At 35.3% G+C, this 19929-nt stretch overlaps 2 protein-coding genes across 11 annotated transcripts; one reads left to right on the forward strand and one right to left on the reverse strand.

Moving 5' to 3' along the window:
• Positions 1-2826: 2826 nt before the first annotated feature.
• LOC103990405 (mediator of RNA polymerase II transcription subunit 19a-like) lies at positions 2827-10083 on the reverse strand. Of its 9 annotated transcripts, none has more exons than XR_010498104.1 (7): positions 9706-10081; positions 6464-6525; positions 4797-5086; positions 4490-4717; positions 4325-4384; positions 4078-4225; positions 2827-3300 (listed from the first exon to the last, which is right to left on the reverse strand). XR_010498104.1 is itself a non-coding variant. In XM_018828732.2 (7 exons), the coding sequence occupies exons 2-6, from the start codon at positions 6513-6515 to the stop codon at positions 4116-4118; spliced, it is 666 nt and encodes a 221-aa protein (XP_018684277.1). In that variant the 5' UTR covers positions 6516-6525; positions 9706-10083; the 3' UTR covers positions 2827-3300; positions 4078-4115. The 9 variants fall into 9 exon arrangements, 5 of the variants coding, with proteins under 5 accessions (XP_018684277.1, XP_018684276.1, XP_018684278.1 ...); XR_010498103.1 differs by having other exon boundaries at positions 2827-3353; XR_001978977.2 differs by having other exon boundaries at positions 2827-3937.
• A 2537-nt stretch (positions 10084-12620) lies between these two features.
• On the forward strand, positions 12621-19402 carry LOC135642534 (uncharacterized). Of its 2 annotated transcripts, none has more exons than XM_065158762.1 (5): positions 12621-12921; positions 14839-15008; positions 17230-17293; positions 18861-18927; positions 19014-19402. In XM_065158762.1, the coding sequence occupies exons 1-5, from the start codon at positions 12747-12749 to the stop codon at positions 19129-19131; spliced, it is 594 nt and encodes a 197-aa protein (XP_065014834.1). In that variant the 5' UTR covers positions 12621-12746; the 3' UTR covers positions 19132-19402. The 2 variants fall into 2 exon arrangements, with proteins under 2 accessions (XP_065014834.1, XP_065014833.1); XM_065158761.1 differs by having other exon boundaries at positions 12622-12921; positions 14836-15008.
• Positions 19403-19929: the final 527 nt, after the last annotated feature.

Below are 19929 nucleotides of genomic sequence, written 5' to 3' on the forward strand. Positions count from 1 at the left end.
ATACAGCTCAGATGTAGCTGCAGTACCAGCAGAGTGGAACAGTAGTTGCGCTGTGGGGTGGGCTGCGCCTCCGCTTCCTCCTCCGCCTCCTCAGGGTGATAACTAGCTATGATTTGAAAGAGAGAGAGAAGCTTTTTTTACTTGCTATGATTTGACGTTACAGACTCGTCATCAGACACAAATGAGCAGCAGCCGCAGAAGAAGCCAGATCGGATCTCTCTCTCTCTCTCTCTCTCAATGCCTTACAGCCTTGTCCTTCCTCTCTGAGATCCCACCTTTCTCTTCCTTTGAGCTGCTCTAGTTTAGGCAAAGCGATCTGTTTCTCATTCCTCTGCAACCGTCCAAAATTTCTGGTCCCTGGCTTCTCCAAAACCACAACTTCCCTTCTCTTTCCTCCCTCGTGATCGAGGAAGCTTTTCTTGCTGTGTTCCCAGTGATCGCCCCTTTCTCTTCCCACACTAAAGCCTGCACTGCCCCCATCCCAGACACGCCTACTATAGCTTTTTACCTTTTGCTCTTGTAGTTTTTTGGACTGTCATGGAGATTCCAAACATTGGCATCTGAACTATCTGCCCGACCAACTGTCATCCAGATTACAAACACGACCTTAATTAGAACCAACACCAATGATCTATAGAATGATGCATTATCGAGTCCAATGGAGTTGGATTGCTAATTCCAAAGACAAGAAGACCACTTCGGCAATCAGGATAACACAAGAGCTTCTGAAAATTACATATATTTCCTGAGTGAAGGAAACTATCCCCATATCAACACAAAATAGTACAACTATATACAGTAGAGGATTAGAAGTTTTTGTCTTTTATAAGATGCCACACGATGATGTACCTTAATATTCCACAACCCACATGGCATGCATTATTACTTGGCAAAGAAAGCAGATTAAAGTGTGGTACAGCCTAGTCCTACGAGGGACAGCAAGTGGGATCATATACTACTACTTTTGTCTTTATTGCCTTCCATCTCTACATGTGAGATCATATAGTCTTCGTTTTCTCCTTGCATGAGAAAAATTAAAGGCAACGCTTGTTTTCCTTACATCCTAATATAATACACATCACCACTCCACTGTCCACCTCATTTTGAGATCTCAAACACCACAAGCACGAGGACAATATATATACTTACTTGATCGTTGACGTCGGGGATTCTTGGTCTCAGAGTCAACTTCCTTCTCGATTTCCTGCTGCTTCCTTTGTTTATCCCCTCCTCCACCTCTTGTATCTGTTGAGCAATGCAGTGAAGTATGTGTTAGAATTACATGCCCGACTAAATCAAACTCTTCGTAAATAATAACAGGTTTTACTTTTATCACATATATGCGGGTATTTAGATTTGTCACGTTGATGAACTGATGAGCAAAAAAGAGATGAGACGCTCTATTCTTCACAAATCTTAATTGTTGTATGGTTTTCATGTACTGTTGTGGATATTATATATAGATAAAGAAAGAAGAAATCACAATTACGTGCATGCTTACGTCCACAGATTGGGCGGCGGGCGGTCGGGAGAGCGGTTCGCTGCTTTGCCGACGGTTCCCATTAGCCTCGCTGCACCGTGGCGGGCAGCCATGCCGACGAGTCTCTCCTTCGCCAGCATACCCATCTTTCGTGTCGATCCGCTGATAAGAGAGAAGGACAGGGAAGCGTGAGTGGAGACTTGAGCGATTGATGGCGGTAGAGGGCATCGGGTGAGGACGGCGCTCGCGCTTCACTAACAACACGCGTCGGCAAGGCTTCAGAGGAATGTGTTTCCACACGGCATGCATGCGCGCAGCCGTTTCACACATGCGGCACACCCTTTCGATATATATATATATATATCTGAGGATAATGTTACGCCTGAGGCATGCTCCATTCTGCTGTAGAGGATTGATGTGCATAGATCATACAAATACAAATAATGGTTTGGAGGTTTGAGTAAAATTTAAAGGCCATCTCATTCTAATGCTTTCAAGTACAGACGACGCGTAAGCGGAACTGGAACCAGACAAAAGTAGCAAGGAATCCACTAGAATGTCCAATATCTGAGACCGTCGAAAAAGTCCAAGCTGGAGTCATGAAACAGGGTATATAGGTATGTGTTTATCGTCAACTAGTGTCTTGAAGCAGATCATATCATTGAAAGAACATCTAAAATTTCAACCATCCCGTCAGCAAAGAAGCTGCTCCATAAATCTAGTGCTGTTGACCGTCGACACACACCAGAAGCATAAAAGAATTGGGCTTAGGAGGCGAGAAGATTTAGAAAAGATCAGATGGGTGGTATATCGATAGTTTCTGCTAATTTATTCAGCTGATGCGAGCAAAGGGGCATCGCTCCCTAGATACATTGTTTCTAGACCACATTATGCACTGCAGTAATTGTCTAATGCAAACACGGGGATATGCTGGATATTAATTATATATCCATATTACTACATGGATACAGCTGAACGTGTATGATACAGGAAGATTAACTTCGTTCTGTATAGATAGGAAGAGTAGCAAAAGTCAAACTACAAATGCTGGAGTCACGCATTGATGAACACACTGTTACGAAATAAATGGTTAAAGAAAACCCAATAATTATTACCGTAATCACTAACTAGTCCCTGAATATTGATCATCATGCTTTCTTATAATTCTGCACCTACTTTGTGATAATATGGTCATCTACATGAACAAAAGACGGTTTGTGCCAGAGAGGATGCTGATACAAGGCTGAATTGTCAATGAAATACCACATCCTTATCCAACAAAATCATAAATCCGAATTTGTACCGTAATAAATTTGCTTTACAATCATGAATCTAATCAGACAAAATAAAAAAAAATTCACCTCTAGTCAGAGAGGATGGATTGGCAATCATAAATCCATAGTATCTCCAAAATTGAGCTACTTGAAATCACAAAAGAATTGAGAATAACAAAACTGTACACTGAAAAGAAAGAGAAAAAAAATCCCTGGAAGAAATTGAAGAACTAGCAACCAGAGACAGAAAAGGAGTGCCTATCCACTCAACACGAAAAGATATGTGGATATATCATCTGTCATCATCTTCAATGGATTCAAGAGACAGAATCTCCTTTGCTCCCTTGAGCTGCTGTTCATAGCAAACATTGTTTTTTCTCATGCATTGACTGGTAAACAGCACATGTAGTGCAAGTTCTTTTTCTCCTATGGTCAAAGCTAATTACTTCAGCCTTTCATTCAAGATTTAGATCCTGACTGCACTTCATGTAGCATTGATCCTCCGCTCAGAATATATTTCAGTTGTAAACTGGGACTTGGCCTCAACTGAAGTTATATGAGAGTGGAACCATCAGAGTAAATAAGTGAATAATTGCAAACTGCAGAGAACATGTCAAGCAGCGCATTAGGTTAACAAATAGACCTATAGTAAAAGATACTGAAACAAAAACTTGTGCCTCCACTCACCAACTGAAATGCACACTTATTTTAATGTATTCACCCTTATAAACTTGAAAGCATGAGTGGTGGCAACGGTTTCTGTGCTGACTGATACATCAGAAGGGCATGCGCTATGCTGACCCACGCCAAGGTGCTAACATTGCACAGACATGCCGATGCTAACTTTTGGCATGTGCTTTTCAAGCACGGTTTCTTGCCATGCCAAAAAGTCCATGTTTACACACCACAAATGGCAATCCACTATTTGATTATGATTGTGGATTTCCAATTAAATAATTTTGTTTCGACTTCTTAGAACATAGAGAGAGACTGATAATTTCTTAGACCATAAAGAGAGAATGATAATATACATGGCAAGAGATACAAACATATCCACAGATGCCATAGAACACTTGTATCATGACCCATTGTTAGAGTAACATGCCACAGCACCCTTAGGATAAGTCATCGATATGATAATTCTAATGAAGGTGATACGCCTTTTTTTTGCCATGTATGAATCCTGATAGTAGACAAAGTCCAATCATGACACAGAAACCAGATGAGTTTGTTGTAACAAATCATATCAGAGTAAATATACGAATTGGTTGATCAAAAGGGACACTTTGGTAATGTTATCAAGGTGATAAGAAGCAGGTATACCTCAAAGAATTCTGGTGCATGAAAAGAAATCCTTCGAACTATTCTTCTCCACCAGCATGTTTGACAGTAAGACACTGAAAGAAGAGATCAACTTTCATCAGCTTGCAACTTTTGAGCCTCCAACTTCTTCAATCTTTAAACTCTTATGCTGAAATATTTCAGAAGTTAAGATTGCTTTGGTGAGATGAAACCAGCAAATATAATCATAAAGAAGTAATGAAGCTGAGAAAACCAGAACTCCCACTACCTTAGTCTTCTTGTGCTTGTGATTATCTACAGAATCTTCATTACCATCATGTTTCCTCTTCTGAAACATTTATTTCAGTAAGCAAAAACATGAAGAACTAGACTGAATGAAAATAAATGCATATACATATACAATTTGCAAAAACATGAATGAACAAAAAAGGACCTTCTCATGATGCTTCGTTGAATGATCGCCACCTGAATCATGGCGTCCACTTTTATCCTTCTTTTTCTCTTTATCTTTATCTTTAGTGCGATCTTTATGGCGATGTTTGTGCTTCTTATGCTCCTTGTCCTTCTCTCTATCTTTGTCCTTGTGTTTTCTGTGCTTCCTCTCCTTGCCTTTAGAATCTCCAATAGATTTCCCAGAAATGGTGGGTATTCCTTTTTCTGACTGCAGAATATAACAGGACCGTTCTTGTAGGAAATAACAATAAAAATATAAATTCCCATTGAGATGACAGGATTCTTACTGAAGGCAAGTCGATAGGGGCTGTGTCTCGCAGCTGAAATGCTTGCCCTAGTATCTCCAAGTCAAATTGTTGAATCTGAGATGTTGTCTCTCTCAGGTATGGAGCACTCTGAAAGAGCTGACCCAGCTCCATGCCTTCCCCCTTTCGAATTTCTGTCTCTCCTACAACATTGTGGAGATAATGTGTGTCTGAAATCGACGAAGGAAGAGTTCTTTTGCAAAAAAAATCATGGAGTGCTGACAACTTGTAGTGCTTTATCAAATCAACAGCACCCGTAAGCTCCCTAGGCCCTGTATGTTCAAACAAATAGTTGAATTTGAATTTTTCAAAGATAAATGCACAAAAAGTCAAATAAACAAGAGATTCAAACAATTACTAATGACATCGTATTATAGTGATTGCAAAGTCAATTTTCTGCAATCCTTAAGGGAATGACAATCACTACCTACACATGAGTCTGATCAAGGTTGTAGATACTGTTATCAATAGTGGTGTGCTTTTGGTCTATGATTTAAAATATTGGCATCAACCGGTAAGTGAGGTATGGTCCGCAGTTCAATGGTATTCAAAATCAGTCATTACAGGCACAAGCTTCCATAAATAAGTACCATAAAGTACACAAGTTGAGCTAAGCCATGTCTCAAATTCCTCATCATATGCAACTGTACAGCTTACAATCATCCAAAACAGAACCAAATGTACAGACCAAACCAATTACGTGGTGTATCTCAGAATCACAAAAATAAGATTGTGCTACACGGTGATGGCCAGTGACGTGGGTTTGATAATTGGATGTGACCCGAAAGCATTTAAATCATTTGCAGGAACAAATTCTGAAGCAATTTTTATTTTAAAAAAATATTCATTGTCTCATAACAACAGGCCATGATGTCTGGTAATTTTCTTCTGCAGTGATGATAATAGCATTAAGTCACTAATACTTTGTACTGAACATGTTTGTAATCCAAGTTTAACAAATTTGAATAATAATATATACCTGCTTGAATTCCCCTCAATTCAGGAGTATCAAGAAAATCATAATATACGCTTGTGCTAATCTTGATTTCAAAAAATATTTAAAATGATTGCAACAAGGAGGAACTTTTAAAGCTTTGATATAGCTTTATGGGACTGCAAACTGATGCAAGAACATTTTAGTTATTGCTTATTTAAATAAAATTTTATTAGTTTATGGTGTTTTTGCAAATTCCATAAGTTGCCTTATGGCTACGTCTCAAACATTTCTAATTTGGTTTTCTAGATTATTCAAAGTGAAAAAAAAGCAAATGAGAAAAAATAGAAGAAACCAACTGGATTGTGATTAAGAACACAAATCTTGATTGGAAATATTCTCTACAAGGAAGTTTAAACTTTCTGGAAGACCATCAATCAAACACTGGATAGAAAAGGAAGATTATTCCTTAAATCAAATATCAAAATATATATTCATAAGAGAAGGAAAGTTTTCTTTTGAAATAAGAGAAGGAAAGTTGTAATGCTTGAAATGCCTTAATTTATGGGATTTTTTTGTATTCTTCCTAATGTTTGTAAAAATAAGTTTAAAAAAATCAGATAATAAAAATTTCCATGCCACTATATTTGATGAACTTTAAAATTGCATGTCTGAACCACTCAAATTTTCAAAGAGTTTCCTTTGAGAAATTTACCTCTTCCAAACTTTCCCTTGGAATACATCCTATCATCGCTTAGCATATCCATAACTCAACATCTGCAATAAAAAGAACATGTGATTGAACTCAATCTTTCAATGTAGTTCCATCAATTAACAAATACAGTGTTGTAAAACAAGTCCTTGGAACTATATGCTTAACAGAACAAGGATAAATATATGAGGTCACAGTCTAAGAATCATTTTCTAAAGCAAATCTAGGACATGTAAAATCTCTAGATGTATGTTCATAACAGAAAAAAGATGAAAATATCAAGGTCACAATCAAAGAATAACCTACACAACTCATATATAAGAAACTTTAGAAATATTAGAAAAGTGCAAATATATTATTTAAATGAAGTTCTTTGCTTAAGTAAATTTTGTAAATTAAGAACCAAAGAACAAGTTTCAAGGAGAAATTTCCACCCACCACTTTCAACATTGTTACTCATGATAGAATCAGCATCTGTCCACATAAATAACTTCCACACTTAAGTACTAAAGTTTCACTTTTATAAATCCTCTCTCTACACCGAATGGCCCCAGCCGCTCAATCCACTTGACAAACCCAATTGGAACCTGGCCCAGCCCATTTGATTCATGTTGGGCTTGCCTAGGCTTGACCCGAGCCGATTCAAATTATTTTCTTTTATTTCAGGTAAAAACAACAGAAATATTTCTCAATTAATTTATAACACAAAAATATAAACAATATTGAATACGGGAATCTTTAAACAGGACTAAACAATATTAAATCTGAACATTTATAAACAGGATTAAACAATATTAAATATGATCATTTATAAAAAAGATTTACAAGATTTTAAAGCAATATCCACAATAATCAAATTCAGAACATGAAGACATGAAAATCCATAAAAAAAGATTCAAACTTTTACGTCATGCTCCAAAGTCCAAACAATTAAACTAATGTTAGCAAACAATCTAAATTGACAGAAAAACAGGAAGTTTATCAAAATCTTCAAACAGGGTTTACTTACTTTTTTTAAATTTTAAACAATTAACTAAATCTAAAACATCCATCATACCCCTCTTGTTTATACGTTGAAAATATCAAAGTAATTAACATTAGAAATTCATGGATAATTAAAAATAATATCAATCAAATAATTTTTAATTAAATTAAAGAAAATGTAGGATAACCTACTTAGAGCCTAAGAGAACGCAATCCTTCCTCGAGATTGAATTCTTCCCCAACCGAGATGAATGAAAAAGGGAAGGAGTTCGCCGATATAAATAAGGGAATGAGGAGGCCTTTGAAAAAGGTGAGAGATTTTTATGTTTATTTTTGTTTTCATTTTAATTAAAAATAATTATAAAATGCTTTATTTGAGGCTACGAAAATAGGAAGCACTAATTAATCAAAATTCCTAATAAGGATAGATGATTTAGCCATTAGGAAATAAGTAGCAATATTTTAGTTAAGGAACAAAGGATTAATTGAGGAGGTCACAGGTTTATTTTTTATAATTTGTATAAAAGTGTCAGTGAGTAATGTTTGTTATTTATTTGGATGATTAGAAACTTTGATGATTAAGAATTAAATAATTTTATTATGGCCCATTATTTAACATAATATAATTATTTTCTTTTTTGAATATATTTTGGATGCTTCCTAATTAGTTACTGGTCTAATTGCATGATGCCTTGGTTCTCCAGCTTTAGAAAGAAGTAACAGCTTTGGCACATGAGTAAGTGACTGCAACCAATGAACCAATAACCCAATACTTGATTTGATCAACATCGATAACTAAAAAGGCCTATTACAAAATTATGATCATCGTCAAGATAATGATTAACAATAATCACAGAAACAAGACCAGCAACAATATAAAGACAATTTGAATAAGAAAAGGTGGCATATGCATGAGTAGACAAAAGCATTCAATAAGCTGGCTATACATGGATGCATATGTATACAGTAAGCAATTAAATCATTCAGACATGTTCTATACAATATAAGTCTGCATAAAGCCTTATAAGAGACATTCACATGATACACTCCCGTGATCAGCCACATGAAGCAATCAAATCATTCAGACATTCATCTGTAAACAATATAGGTTTGCATAAAGCCTTATAAGAGACATTCACATGATAAACTCCCATGACCAGACACATGAATGACATTTCAGATTGCCATTCCTTACGAGAATACCCTAGTCTCTCTCTATTTCAGCTTCCTACGTTTTAACTGTTAGAGACTATCCAATACAGTTTATCATGGCTTACTTAAATACTGAACATTGGGCCCAAAACCAAAAAACCATCAGGGTTACATTGTTCCTATATTATCTATATATTTCCCTGAGTAAATAGTGATCTACTCAGTTTTTGCTGTCAGTTACTAAATCACATCAATGAAATGAGAAAGAACTCACCATATTCAGTAATAGATAAGCTTTCATGCTTCTACTATTTCTCATGGCTAATCTTTGACATCCATCAATGAGTACTCAAGAGTCCTCCTTTAGAAGTACACCAAGAAACCTATACAAAATGTTATGATATGCCTTGTCTAAATTATATTTTTCATATTCATCACCGTACCAATACATCTTATTCTCCTCCTCTTTTTTCCTCCTTCCTTCACCAGAAAAACCAGAAAAATAGCAACACTGTACATGGGCCGGTCTGGGTCCAATATCCAAAATTGAATTCCCTGGTACCAACCTCTATAGTGATAAATGCTTCAGCCAGGCCAACCTATTCGCATATGCTAAGTGGCGTTCTGTGTACAAACAACTTATATGTGTAACTTGGACGAGAAAATTAAGTGGATTTGCATAGATCTCATAAGCTAACAATGTTAACCGAGTAAGTTATTGTTTCACATAAAACTCATACAAACAAAATTAGAAAACAGCACAATCAATTAATTCCACCACAAAAGATGTGAATCAGATCAAACAAAGGCTAAAACATACCAACGACTTTTTCCATTCAGTGACTGACGAAAGTAATACTACAACCAAGGCTTCCCATTAAGATCCGTACATTGGACACGTTATCAGACTGAAACCTAGTAAGCGTGAAAAGATTGTAATATCGACAGCCTAGAAGAATGTTTCTTTCCGTCTCTTGTGTATGGCCCCTTACACGCACGCGCGCACATAAAAGGGGGGAAAAAGAATGTAAAGACGAAAAGGTTTCTTGGAGGGATCAAGAAACAAGAACCAAGAAACATCTACCGAATTAGATGTTGCAGAAACGGACCTGATTGATTTTGATCCGCGAGCACGAGCCAACCCTCTTTCGGATCACCACGAAAAGAAAACACGGGTTCGCACGAAGTGGGACGAGGAGCCGGGTACTTCGTCGCTCGACTCCGGGCCACCCGAGGCGGACGGGGAAAGGTGAACGGCGGCAGTGGCCGCGGCGGCGGCTGCGACGAGGGAGAAGAACAGATTAGGTCGGGTGTCGAAGGAGAAGCGGAGGGAAACGGGGAGGGAAAAGAGAGAGGAGACGGATCAGAGAGAAAGGCTAGGGTTGAGGATGATCCGGCTCCAAAGTACACGGAAAATGAGCTCACTGGAGGAACAATACATGTACGACAGGATGAATGGCTTGTAAACGCTCGAGGGTTTATAGAAACCTTTTTCTTCTACAGAGAATAAGTGGGAAGAATCTATGATGCTTTTACGGGCCCGCAGCACTTGGATTCCTATTTTCTTCGGGGCCGAGTCACACTTGAAACTTGACATGGATGGCGTCGGACTCGTATTTGTGGCTTCCATCAAACCCTGATGTGTTTTCAACGGTGATTCGGCCAGCGACCGGGGTGGTGGGTACCACTGCTGGGGCATGTGGGTCTTAGGCACTCGCCAGATAATCAAAAAAATAAAACAAAATAGAAGTTGCCTGTAAAAACAGTCTATAATTATTATTATTATTTTATCTTGGATGGCTTTTATCCGAAACAATGAAAAGGATTAGATCGTATAAGAATGATAACTATGTTATATATTGATGAGTTAGATTTTCGATTGCCTCTCAAGGGAAGAAGATTTAGATCCAATCGGATTCATTTTTATATGATAGGTGTGCGGTAAGATTAAAATTAGTTTATAAGAATATATTACTATCAATTTTAGCTTAACTATTTTGGTTAGTAACCTATAATTTTTCTTCGAGTGGCTCGAAAGATATTAAGAGATATGATTTTTATGGAGTCTTAACGAGACACATGAGAATTTTTTTTAATATTATTTTGAAGGAATTATTAAATTGAGGTAGGTGTTAATATTAAGAATTATTAAATATAATCATTTAGTCATGATATCTTATGTCAAATCATCGAGTTATGGAATGAAGATCGATGTTACCTTGTCTTTTTAGTTAACTAAATTACTCTATCAAAATTGAGTCATTATCTTTGTTAGAATCATGGCTTGGAATCATTATCTCCATAATTATATCTATGTGACTTATCATTAGAATGTCTATATGTCAAAGCCTTATATCATATGCCTCTTATCGTGATTTGATACATAGAAAAATTTCAGATATGATATCTTATTCGATAGGCTATTGATTATATCACTTACTATATAAATATATATATTATTTTGTAACCGTAGATTGTTCGGTGGTTACTTTGAGATGGACGATAAATATGTCATTTTTTAACAATGTTTTGTAACCATACTCCTTTGTCTTGATTAATAGGATTTTTGGTATAGTGTTTCATGATAGATTTAGTCATATTGTTGGATGTTTCTGATAGAAGATAAGATTTTCTTAACTATATGAAGAAATTTCTCTATTCTGTTGAGGAAAATCCTCTATTCTGTTAGGAAAATCCTTCCTCCTAATTTGTATAAATAGGAGAGGGAACATGTTAATAGATTCAAGCTAAAATTTCTCTACTTCAATAAAGCTTCTTATATTCTATTGTTCTTATCTTCTATTATTTCTATCAGTTTCGTGAGTAAATTCGATCACATTATGTATGAGAATAATTTTATGATCAAATTTAATTATTTTATTATAATATAATATTTTATAATTGGATTCTATCGTGTTGTGTTGTTATAATACGATGTATGACGTTTCATAGTTGGAATGGGTGTTCGTGTGATGTTTTATGGTAGAATTCAATCATATTATCCTAGTAAGATAATCCAAAATTTGATGAGTTATTATATTTTTGAGATAAGCGACACAAAATATTTCAACTAAGGGAATTATTCATTGTACTAAAATATTATCAAATGAGTCAAATGCTGAGTCAAAGTATCGATCATCAAGCTAAAAGATCATCAAGCCAGAAAATTGATTGATGTATACAAAATTGAGCATCCTAGAGCATAGGATAATGTGCTGAAAGATTCGATAACATGATCAAAAAATTTTATGAAGCATTGAAAGCTTCGATAATATGTAAGATGAGTTATGGACGAGGACTAGTCTTGATTAACCATCAAAATAGGCTAAATTGGATAATCATCAAATCAAAAGTCTTTTATTGAGGCAATCATTAGACTAGTTTTATATCGAGTCCAACGTTAACCCTTTAAAGGTAAAACACATAGCTTTATTTTGATTATGGATTTAGGTAGCTATAGGGTCGACCCAAAGAATCAAACATTATAATGAATGATTATCATATAAAAAAAATTGAACGTCAAACTGGATGAATAATAAATTCTTAAAATTGATATACTCACATTATTTTCAAAAATTCTTATAACCGATCATAAGTTCCTTCAAATTCTATAGGTTTGGTCTTCATTATAGTATTTTGATAAATAAAAACTCAAGAATACATCTTAACTTTTTTTTTTAGACCAAACATTATCCACAAAACTAAAAATATTAATTTTTTAATTTTTTTACGCCTTTAAAAGAGTTTCTATTTTAATAATTCTAAATAATTTTAAATTAATTTTATTTAAAATATTCATAGAATAGTTGGATATTATTATAAAATAAAGACATGAATTATACGGTTTTTTTTACTCTCTAAGATATTTTTATAATTTTTAGGGTAATTTAAATTTGCTTTATATTATTTTTATATTTTATTATTATTTTAGTTTGATTTATTTTGCTGTCAAAAATGACCATTTAAAAGTTAAAGAGTTTCTCCAGAAAGTTATCAAAGATAAAATACTTCTTTTGGGCAATAACCACGTCATTCCTTTATCCTGAGGACGTCTTTTTCTCTCCCAAGAGCGGAAGCACGCGGAGCGGCGGAGGAGCGTACCTGCAAACCGAGCTGCAGTATCGGATCTGGAGCGTCTACCGCGGGGGCGATGGAGGAGAGCTCGTCGGCCGGCGGCGCCGATCGAGGCGGAGGCGATGCCGGAGATTCGCTGCGTAATGCCAGCCAGGGCAAATCATGCAAGGGCTGCCTGTATTACTCCTCGCTCCTCAAATCGGACTCCAGAAACCCTTTATGCCTTGGCCTCACGAGGCCGCTCAAACATGGTTCGATCCCTTCTTCCTCCCCTCTTTTCTTACCTTGTTTGGATGTTTTGGGAATGATTTTGATCCGTTTTGTGATGCTTCACCCCGTTGGATACTGTTGGTAGGTTTGTCCGTTCCCTTGCGTAATCATTTAGATTGACGACGATAAGGGATTGATTTCATCGATTGAACAAGAAAATTAGGTACAGTTTCGTAGATGTTTTATAAGGAAACGGGGATCAGAATGAGTGTTTCTACGTGATTCCTTAATTTTTAGTATCTGATCTTAAGATTTTTCTCTTGAAAATGGGGCAATCTGATGAGCTATTGACCATATATAGACCCAAACAATTGATCACAGTGTATCTGTTTGCTTTTTTTGTTTTTAATATAGATGGGTTGTCGGTATCTTGTTGTTTATATAATTAGTTTAGACAAACGACTGCTATATTTGATATAATTTTTAATAGAAATTTGCAACACGATGTTAAGTGACCAAGAATGCTTTGGATGCTGAAATCATCAGAGGCAGGCGGAGGTTATGACATGTACTTTCTGGGAAGATCTTAAAAATAAAATTGATAAGAAAACATTATGAAAATTATACAATTTTTATAGGACTAAAGTTATATGTTTGATTTTGTTAATTCAGATGCTTTTTTGCTGGTATTACATGCTAGCACTTCCTTTGATGCACACATCAACAAAATGTCAGGAGAGACAGAATTCCACCCCATTTTTCATTTTGAGTGAAATGATGAAAACATAATTTGTGCTTCTCACCTTGTAAATGATGACATACTGCCTTTTGTAAGAGCCTGTCTGTTTTAACCCTCTTTGGTGAACGTGGAACCGCTTTAGATTAACCTGCATCCGGGTAGGAGCTGAATAAACCTTCTTTGAAAGAATTACTTCATCATAAGTATATTTGTCATAACTTCTTCTCTATAGGCTCGAAAATGTTTTTTTTTCCTCTCATTCTTTTGTTCTTGTGAACTTTTTATTCACAAGAGCAAAGTAATTGCGTCTTTTTGTCATAATGTGATTGAACAAAATTACTTTTTATTATCTGATTATGGGAACTTGTAACTTTTTGCATAGAAAATATGGGTGAGCTGATGGATTCTATGGTATTAGTGAGGAATCTAAAAGTTTCTTATAGAAAATGAGTATTCGTGTTGTTTATGAATATTCTTTTAATCTACACAACCAGTTCTTTTATTGCTGACTTTTCTAAGTAACTAATTTTCCAAAAGCATCACCTTCATGACTCAATGTGTCTCCCTGGTTACCAGGATTGGAGGCAAAGATTCACCAATGCCTTATTTTCTTGTTTTCTCATGTTTATTCCTTACAGGATAAGTTGTACCTGCCTAAGAATTCTCCTTCTTTTTCAACTTTAAGTTGGTTTCCTTATGCCTTGCTAGAGTGCATGGGGTATTATCTTTATATTATGTTTTCCTACTTTTCTCACAGCCATAAGAACAAAAGCAACAAAAAAAAAGTTTTCAAATATCTGGTGTTGGATGCATCGATTGTTTCACACCATTGCAATCTACTAAGAGCATTCTAGGGACGTGATCCTTTTATTCTTCACACTTGTTATTGTCGTAGTTAATTTGTGCATTTTATGTGTGCATCTGAGCCAAATTAAAAACATGCTTGCTTGAGACATGACTGTTTCTTCGGGCCCTACATGCAATTTCAATGTGAAATTTAAAGTAAAAATGGTACATTTGGGAAATTTAAAGTAAAACTTCCAACAATTCACTTTAAAATTAGATTATTTGCCATAGATGTTTCTGCTATGAGAGTTGTAGGTATAACTTCAGCAACTAATTATTTTTTTCTGGGAAATCTAATTTAGGTAATTAACTTAAAAATTTGAGTACATTTTGTTGAATTTCACTATTTCTCACACTTGAAGTTGTTCAGTAGTTCCTAGCTCCATTGTGGGGGAATCTGAGATGGAAGCTGATAAAGAAGGTCGAAGCCTCTCGGACTTCAGATACGTTTGCGTTGGTTATTCAGTGTTCTTAAATGACAAAGAAAATACCACTGAAAATCAAGAGAATCAAGCAAAGTTGCCTTTTTGTGTGGGCCTTGAGGTCTTTTCGAACTTATATCATCGTGTTTGTTCTTGTTAAAGCTTTATGAAACTCAATTTAGTTTTCTGTTTCTGATGCACCTTAGATGTTGATTCAAGTACTTCTATGCATTCAATAAGATCATTGCAGAAAATCATCCATTTCAAGTTCTTTTATGCAATAAAGGAGTGATAGGGAAAGCCTGGAATTTGTTTGTGTTGACTGTCATTTGCTTATGTGTTCTTGCTTTTTACTGCTTGCTGCATGTTTTGAGTAACACCTATACAACTATTGGAATCACTATTACAATCATTTCAGTGAATTGGATCCCAGTATGCTGCATATAATACTTTGCTGGTTAGGTTAAAATTAATTACATAAGCTGTTGTATTTGTGCACATGACTAAAGGGGAAGTGAACTGAGGAACCAATATAAGTGGTAATCTAGTAAATTATTTTATCTTGCTCGATTTTATGGAAAACATTTGTGCTAGATGGTTAATGTCTAGACGCTAGGTGGTTGTCTGGTGGTTGCCTAATGATTAAGGTTGTCCAATTACTGCTGCCATGTAAACAGCACCTGCCTCTGCAACTGTTGCCAAACCGGCAGAGGGGCACCATGACTGTATTCATCTTATTTACCAACTCCTCTAGCGAAACAATAGCTGATTACATGGAAGATTGAGGAAAAAATGTATGTAGATAATATAACTTTACTAAAAAGTGGAAAAGAATTAAAAGTGCTGTCAGCTAAGAATATCACCATCTCCATTTATTCATTCAGTTTCCGTCATTGGAGCACCATTAGCCATCCACAGGGAGACATTGATGGTAGGTGGAACTCTTAGGGCATAGTTTAAGTGCCAAAATAATTAAGTGCAAGAAAAGAAGTCAAAACATCTTTTATGGTAATGGGTTGGTGAATGTTATCGGGTTAATGAATATTAAATCTCATTAAACTAATCATCACATTTTAATTTGTTTACAAGATTTAGGTTTCTATATTAAATGGGTCAGTCAGTTGCGGCCTAGTGAATTTGATACCATCTCGCTGCATTCATTAAAGGCAATGTATATGGATGAACTAAAAGGTTTACAGGCTGTCTCAGTTTAGGCTGATTGATGCATGGACTGTTTTCCTAAAAATGACTATCTTTTACCTTGATAAAACTAAACTAACTGTACTGTTACGAATTTCAATTTCTGCTTTCCCTCCTCCCTAAAATAATCTTTCTTTGGAATTGATCTTCTTCTCACTTACTTTCCATATTCTGACTTGGGTTACTCATTTTTGACAAATGTGAATGATATATGGCTGCAGTTAATTTATTATCTGAAGAAAAATGGTAAACAAATTTGTTAAGGCTGTTTATGTTTGATGAATAATTTGAAGAATAAATGCTTAAATAGAGAATTAGAGAACAGAAAAATATCTGAAAATCTTTTAATTGCAAACTTTGTCAAACAGATGTTCCATTCTAAACATGCAAATCAGACTTTACTTGTTGCAAATGAATTTTAGTATTGGAGGAGAATAAAAAAATAGAAAGATGTGAAAACTTTTGCTCTGTAAATCCTTGACCAATATTGTGCATATGTGAAAAATTATATACATAAGAAGACCCTTATACATTTCTCTTTTAGATTCTACCTATTTGAACATTTTGGATTACACTTTCTGACAGAAAATATTTGAAGTTTTTCAAAAGCAGAAACAAGAGCTTAGATCCACATAATCTGCACTCGTTGGATGTGCCTACGTATACGAGCAGTTGTTTCTGTTTGTGTGTTAAGTATAATTTTAGGCAAGGGCAACATGATAGAGGGCAGCCCTTGTTAACATTCTGTGACAAAGTGGTACCTCCCTCTCCTGTGCTCTATGTACACAAACTAGTCACCCTCTTTAGCCAGTCCTCACTTGATCTTGAACATTCTTCGTACCTCCAAGATGCTGAGTGGCTACAGCTGGGATAAGAGTCGTAGCTCTAATGTTATTCTAGTTGGCACTTATTGGTGACTATGACCTCCATACCCTTGAAATTTGACTAAATGTTCAAATATGTTCTGCATTGATGGAAACATGTGTTATCTATCATCTTTTCTGGATTTTCCATATTTGGTAGATCTGCATGTTGCAGTATTTGTATCCTTCTCCATTGCAGGTGACTTCCACCTGCAAATTACTCTTTGAATGAAATGCCTGGTTGTTGATGTTCTAATGATACATTAAATTTTTTTGCAGCTGTTAGTGGATAGGAAAACATCAACAGCTGAGCATGTGCCCACTCATGTGCACAATAAGGAAGGTAATATAATGCCCCAAGTTGTTTCATATGACTAATCTTTTTTTGAATTGTCATTATTCACAGTTTAGCATTCACATATATGCAACTGTCGTAAATTCATGGAGGCTATCTGTTATTGCTTTATGATGCGCTAATAATGAGAATATCGAGCTTCGTTTCTTTGTCAAGTCCTTTGGATAAGGGAGATGTTAATTGTTTCTGATAGCTGAATGCTTTTACTGTAAACTATACAAGTAATAGAATGTTGGATGTTCTGCAATTCCTAGAAGCATCTGGGCATATACAAGAATTGATGACATAGTATTCATACTTCCCCAAAATCATCTTCTTATGTTGGTGATGAGCCTTGTTAAGTATGTGGGAGATCATTATACTGTAATACACATCAATTTGCATTCACTAAGCAAAGCAGATTTTGTAAGCATTAAATCATAAGGGAAAGATTGGATTTTTCATTATATTTTTTTTCCGAGTTGAGCATTTTGGTGGTGAATGTTGTATTTTCCGGATCAGCTTGGTTGGGCATTTGACCATCAATTCACCAATCTGTACATTTGAGACCAATTTGGGGTTTGTTATGTCAGGGTAGATTTTGTAATTATGTAAAGCCTTATAGAAATTAGACATTCAATAAGTTGAAGAATACTGCTGAGGGGAATATATGCAAGAGGATATTTTCGACAAATGACATGATTGATGATCAGAATTTTCCTTCATTCCTTATGAATTCTATGGTTATAAATAATAACAAATTACATGAACTGTTGCAGGCCTTGATCTGCTGACGATTACAAGTAGAATGTAATGGAGAATGGCTAGTTAGAGCTTTGCCAGGGTCTTTTTCACTTTGACCATTGTTTCTCTAGATGAGACTTTCTGCCCTGATGCTGTTCGATCAAATATATCTATTATGGTTGGTTGTGCAACTTTTTTGTGTGGTAAAATATTTCATCTCTGAACCACGATCAACAGGGGTCCAAAAATTTACAGGTATACTAATGGAAGACAACTCTATGGCTTTATTTCCTTCTAATCAACACTTTTCTTGGAGGAACTGGGGTGTTTTTTACCGACACAGAGCTTTTTTTTTCCAGATAATATGGTTTGGAGTCCGTTCTTGTGTCAGTGTTCAAATGTTCCTAGCTTCTTTACTTTTGCATTTATGTGGTCTTTTCCATTGTGTGGATATAACTTGATGCAGACTAAAAGACCGTTCTTTTTGGTACATTAGTTGACCAGTGTCTAAAGATGAAATTTGCTAAACTTCATTCATAGATCATCACACATTGAAAATCATCATACATTCAAAGATCTACATTGAAGCATATCCTGCTTTTTTTTTTTCAGCATGCCTGGTAAATATCTGTTGTCAAATTTACCTGTTCAGCTTTTTCTGCAGTCACTATTAACAAACCTTCAAGACACCCTTGTTTATTCTCAACAAGTGCTTTCCCTAATCTTCCCTAATCTTGCTGTCTTGTAAATTGAGGTTAAAAAGTTCATGCCATTCTTTAATTTTATTCCAGAAATATAATCTTTTTTACTAGTTGCCTTTGCAATTTTGCAGTTCCTATTCATTCACATAGGGAAGAAGCTAAAACGGTACATTCGCCCCAGAATAACTTCTTTAGCAAGTGTGTTCTTACCCTAATCATGTTATCTAATATTACCAGCTTGTCACATGAAATGACCATAAGCATCGATTCTTATTTTGATGCAGGTTTTCCAGGAGCGCGGGGCTTGTGGCCTCAGGTGTAGTTAAAAACCTCGTCAGAGTGGGTTACTCTATAAAGAATAATTTTGAAGATATACTGTATGATCGCAGGCGTCCCAAGTAAACTCGTGTCTGATGCACCTTGTTGATCTCAATTCACAGTAACACAATAATGTTTGGCGTTATGTTCAGATTATTATTGTGTAAGATGATGACGATTACACCTGTGACAGAGAGCTGGGGATCGACTGGCCAATGGTAGATTGCATCACCTTGTTAGCCATTTGCCAATATTGTCTGGCTACAACTTGTTGAATATTGACAGACTGTTAAAATAGAAACCATATTCTTAATAATTTTCACTTTGAGAATATGATGGATGCTTAGTTTGTTCGTCTGATTTTGTTAGAATTTTATATCAGATATGTGAGGGTGGAGGTGGATACAAATCAGATTTGGGTTGCATACAGAAATAAATTATACATGAACTGGACATGTATTATCAATAAATATGGGTTGCTATGCGACGTAGGTAGAGACATGGACCAAAGGAAAAAGCCCAACATCATAGCTCTTATACCTAGAATATATATATATATATATATATATATATATATATATATATATATATATATGGATTTTTATATTTTTTAAAATAAAATAAATAATTTTATTTATCGAAACATTGTCAGCATATTAAAATTATATATTTTTTACTTATAAAATTATTAAAACATGTGATATCATATGTTGTGCTTTTCATCGATACAACAGATCTAGAACAAATGAGATTATTTATTTATTTAGAATTATAAAAATTCTAATGTAAGTGTTTTAAATATAAGGATTACAATACTAATAGAGTTCATTTCACATTAAATATAAGGATTACAATACTAATAGAGTCTATTTCACATGACTG

This window comes from Musa acuminata, chromosome BXJ3-7 (assembly GCF_036884655.1).
Source record: "Musa acuminata AAA Group cultivar baxijiao chromosome BXJ3-7, Cavendish_Baxijiao_AAA, whole genome shotgun sequence".
NCBI lineage: Eukaryota > Viridiplantae > Streptophyta > Magnoliopsida > Zingiberales > Musaceae > Musa > Musa acuminata.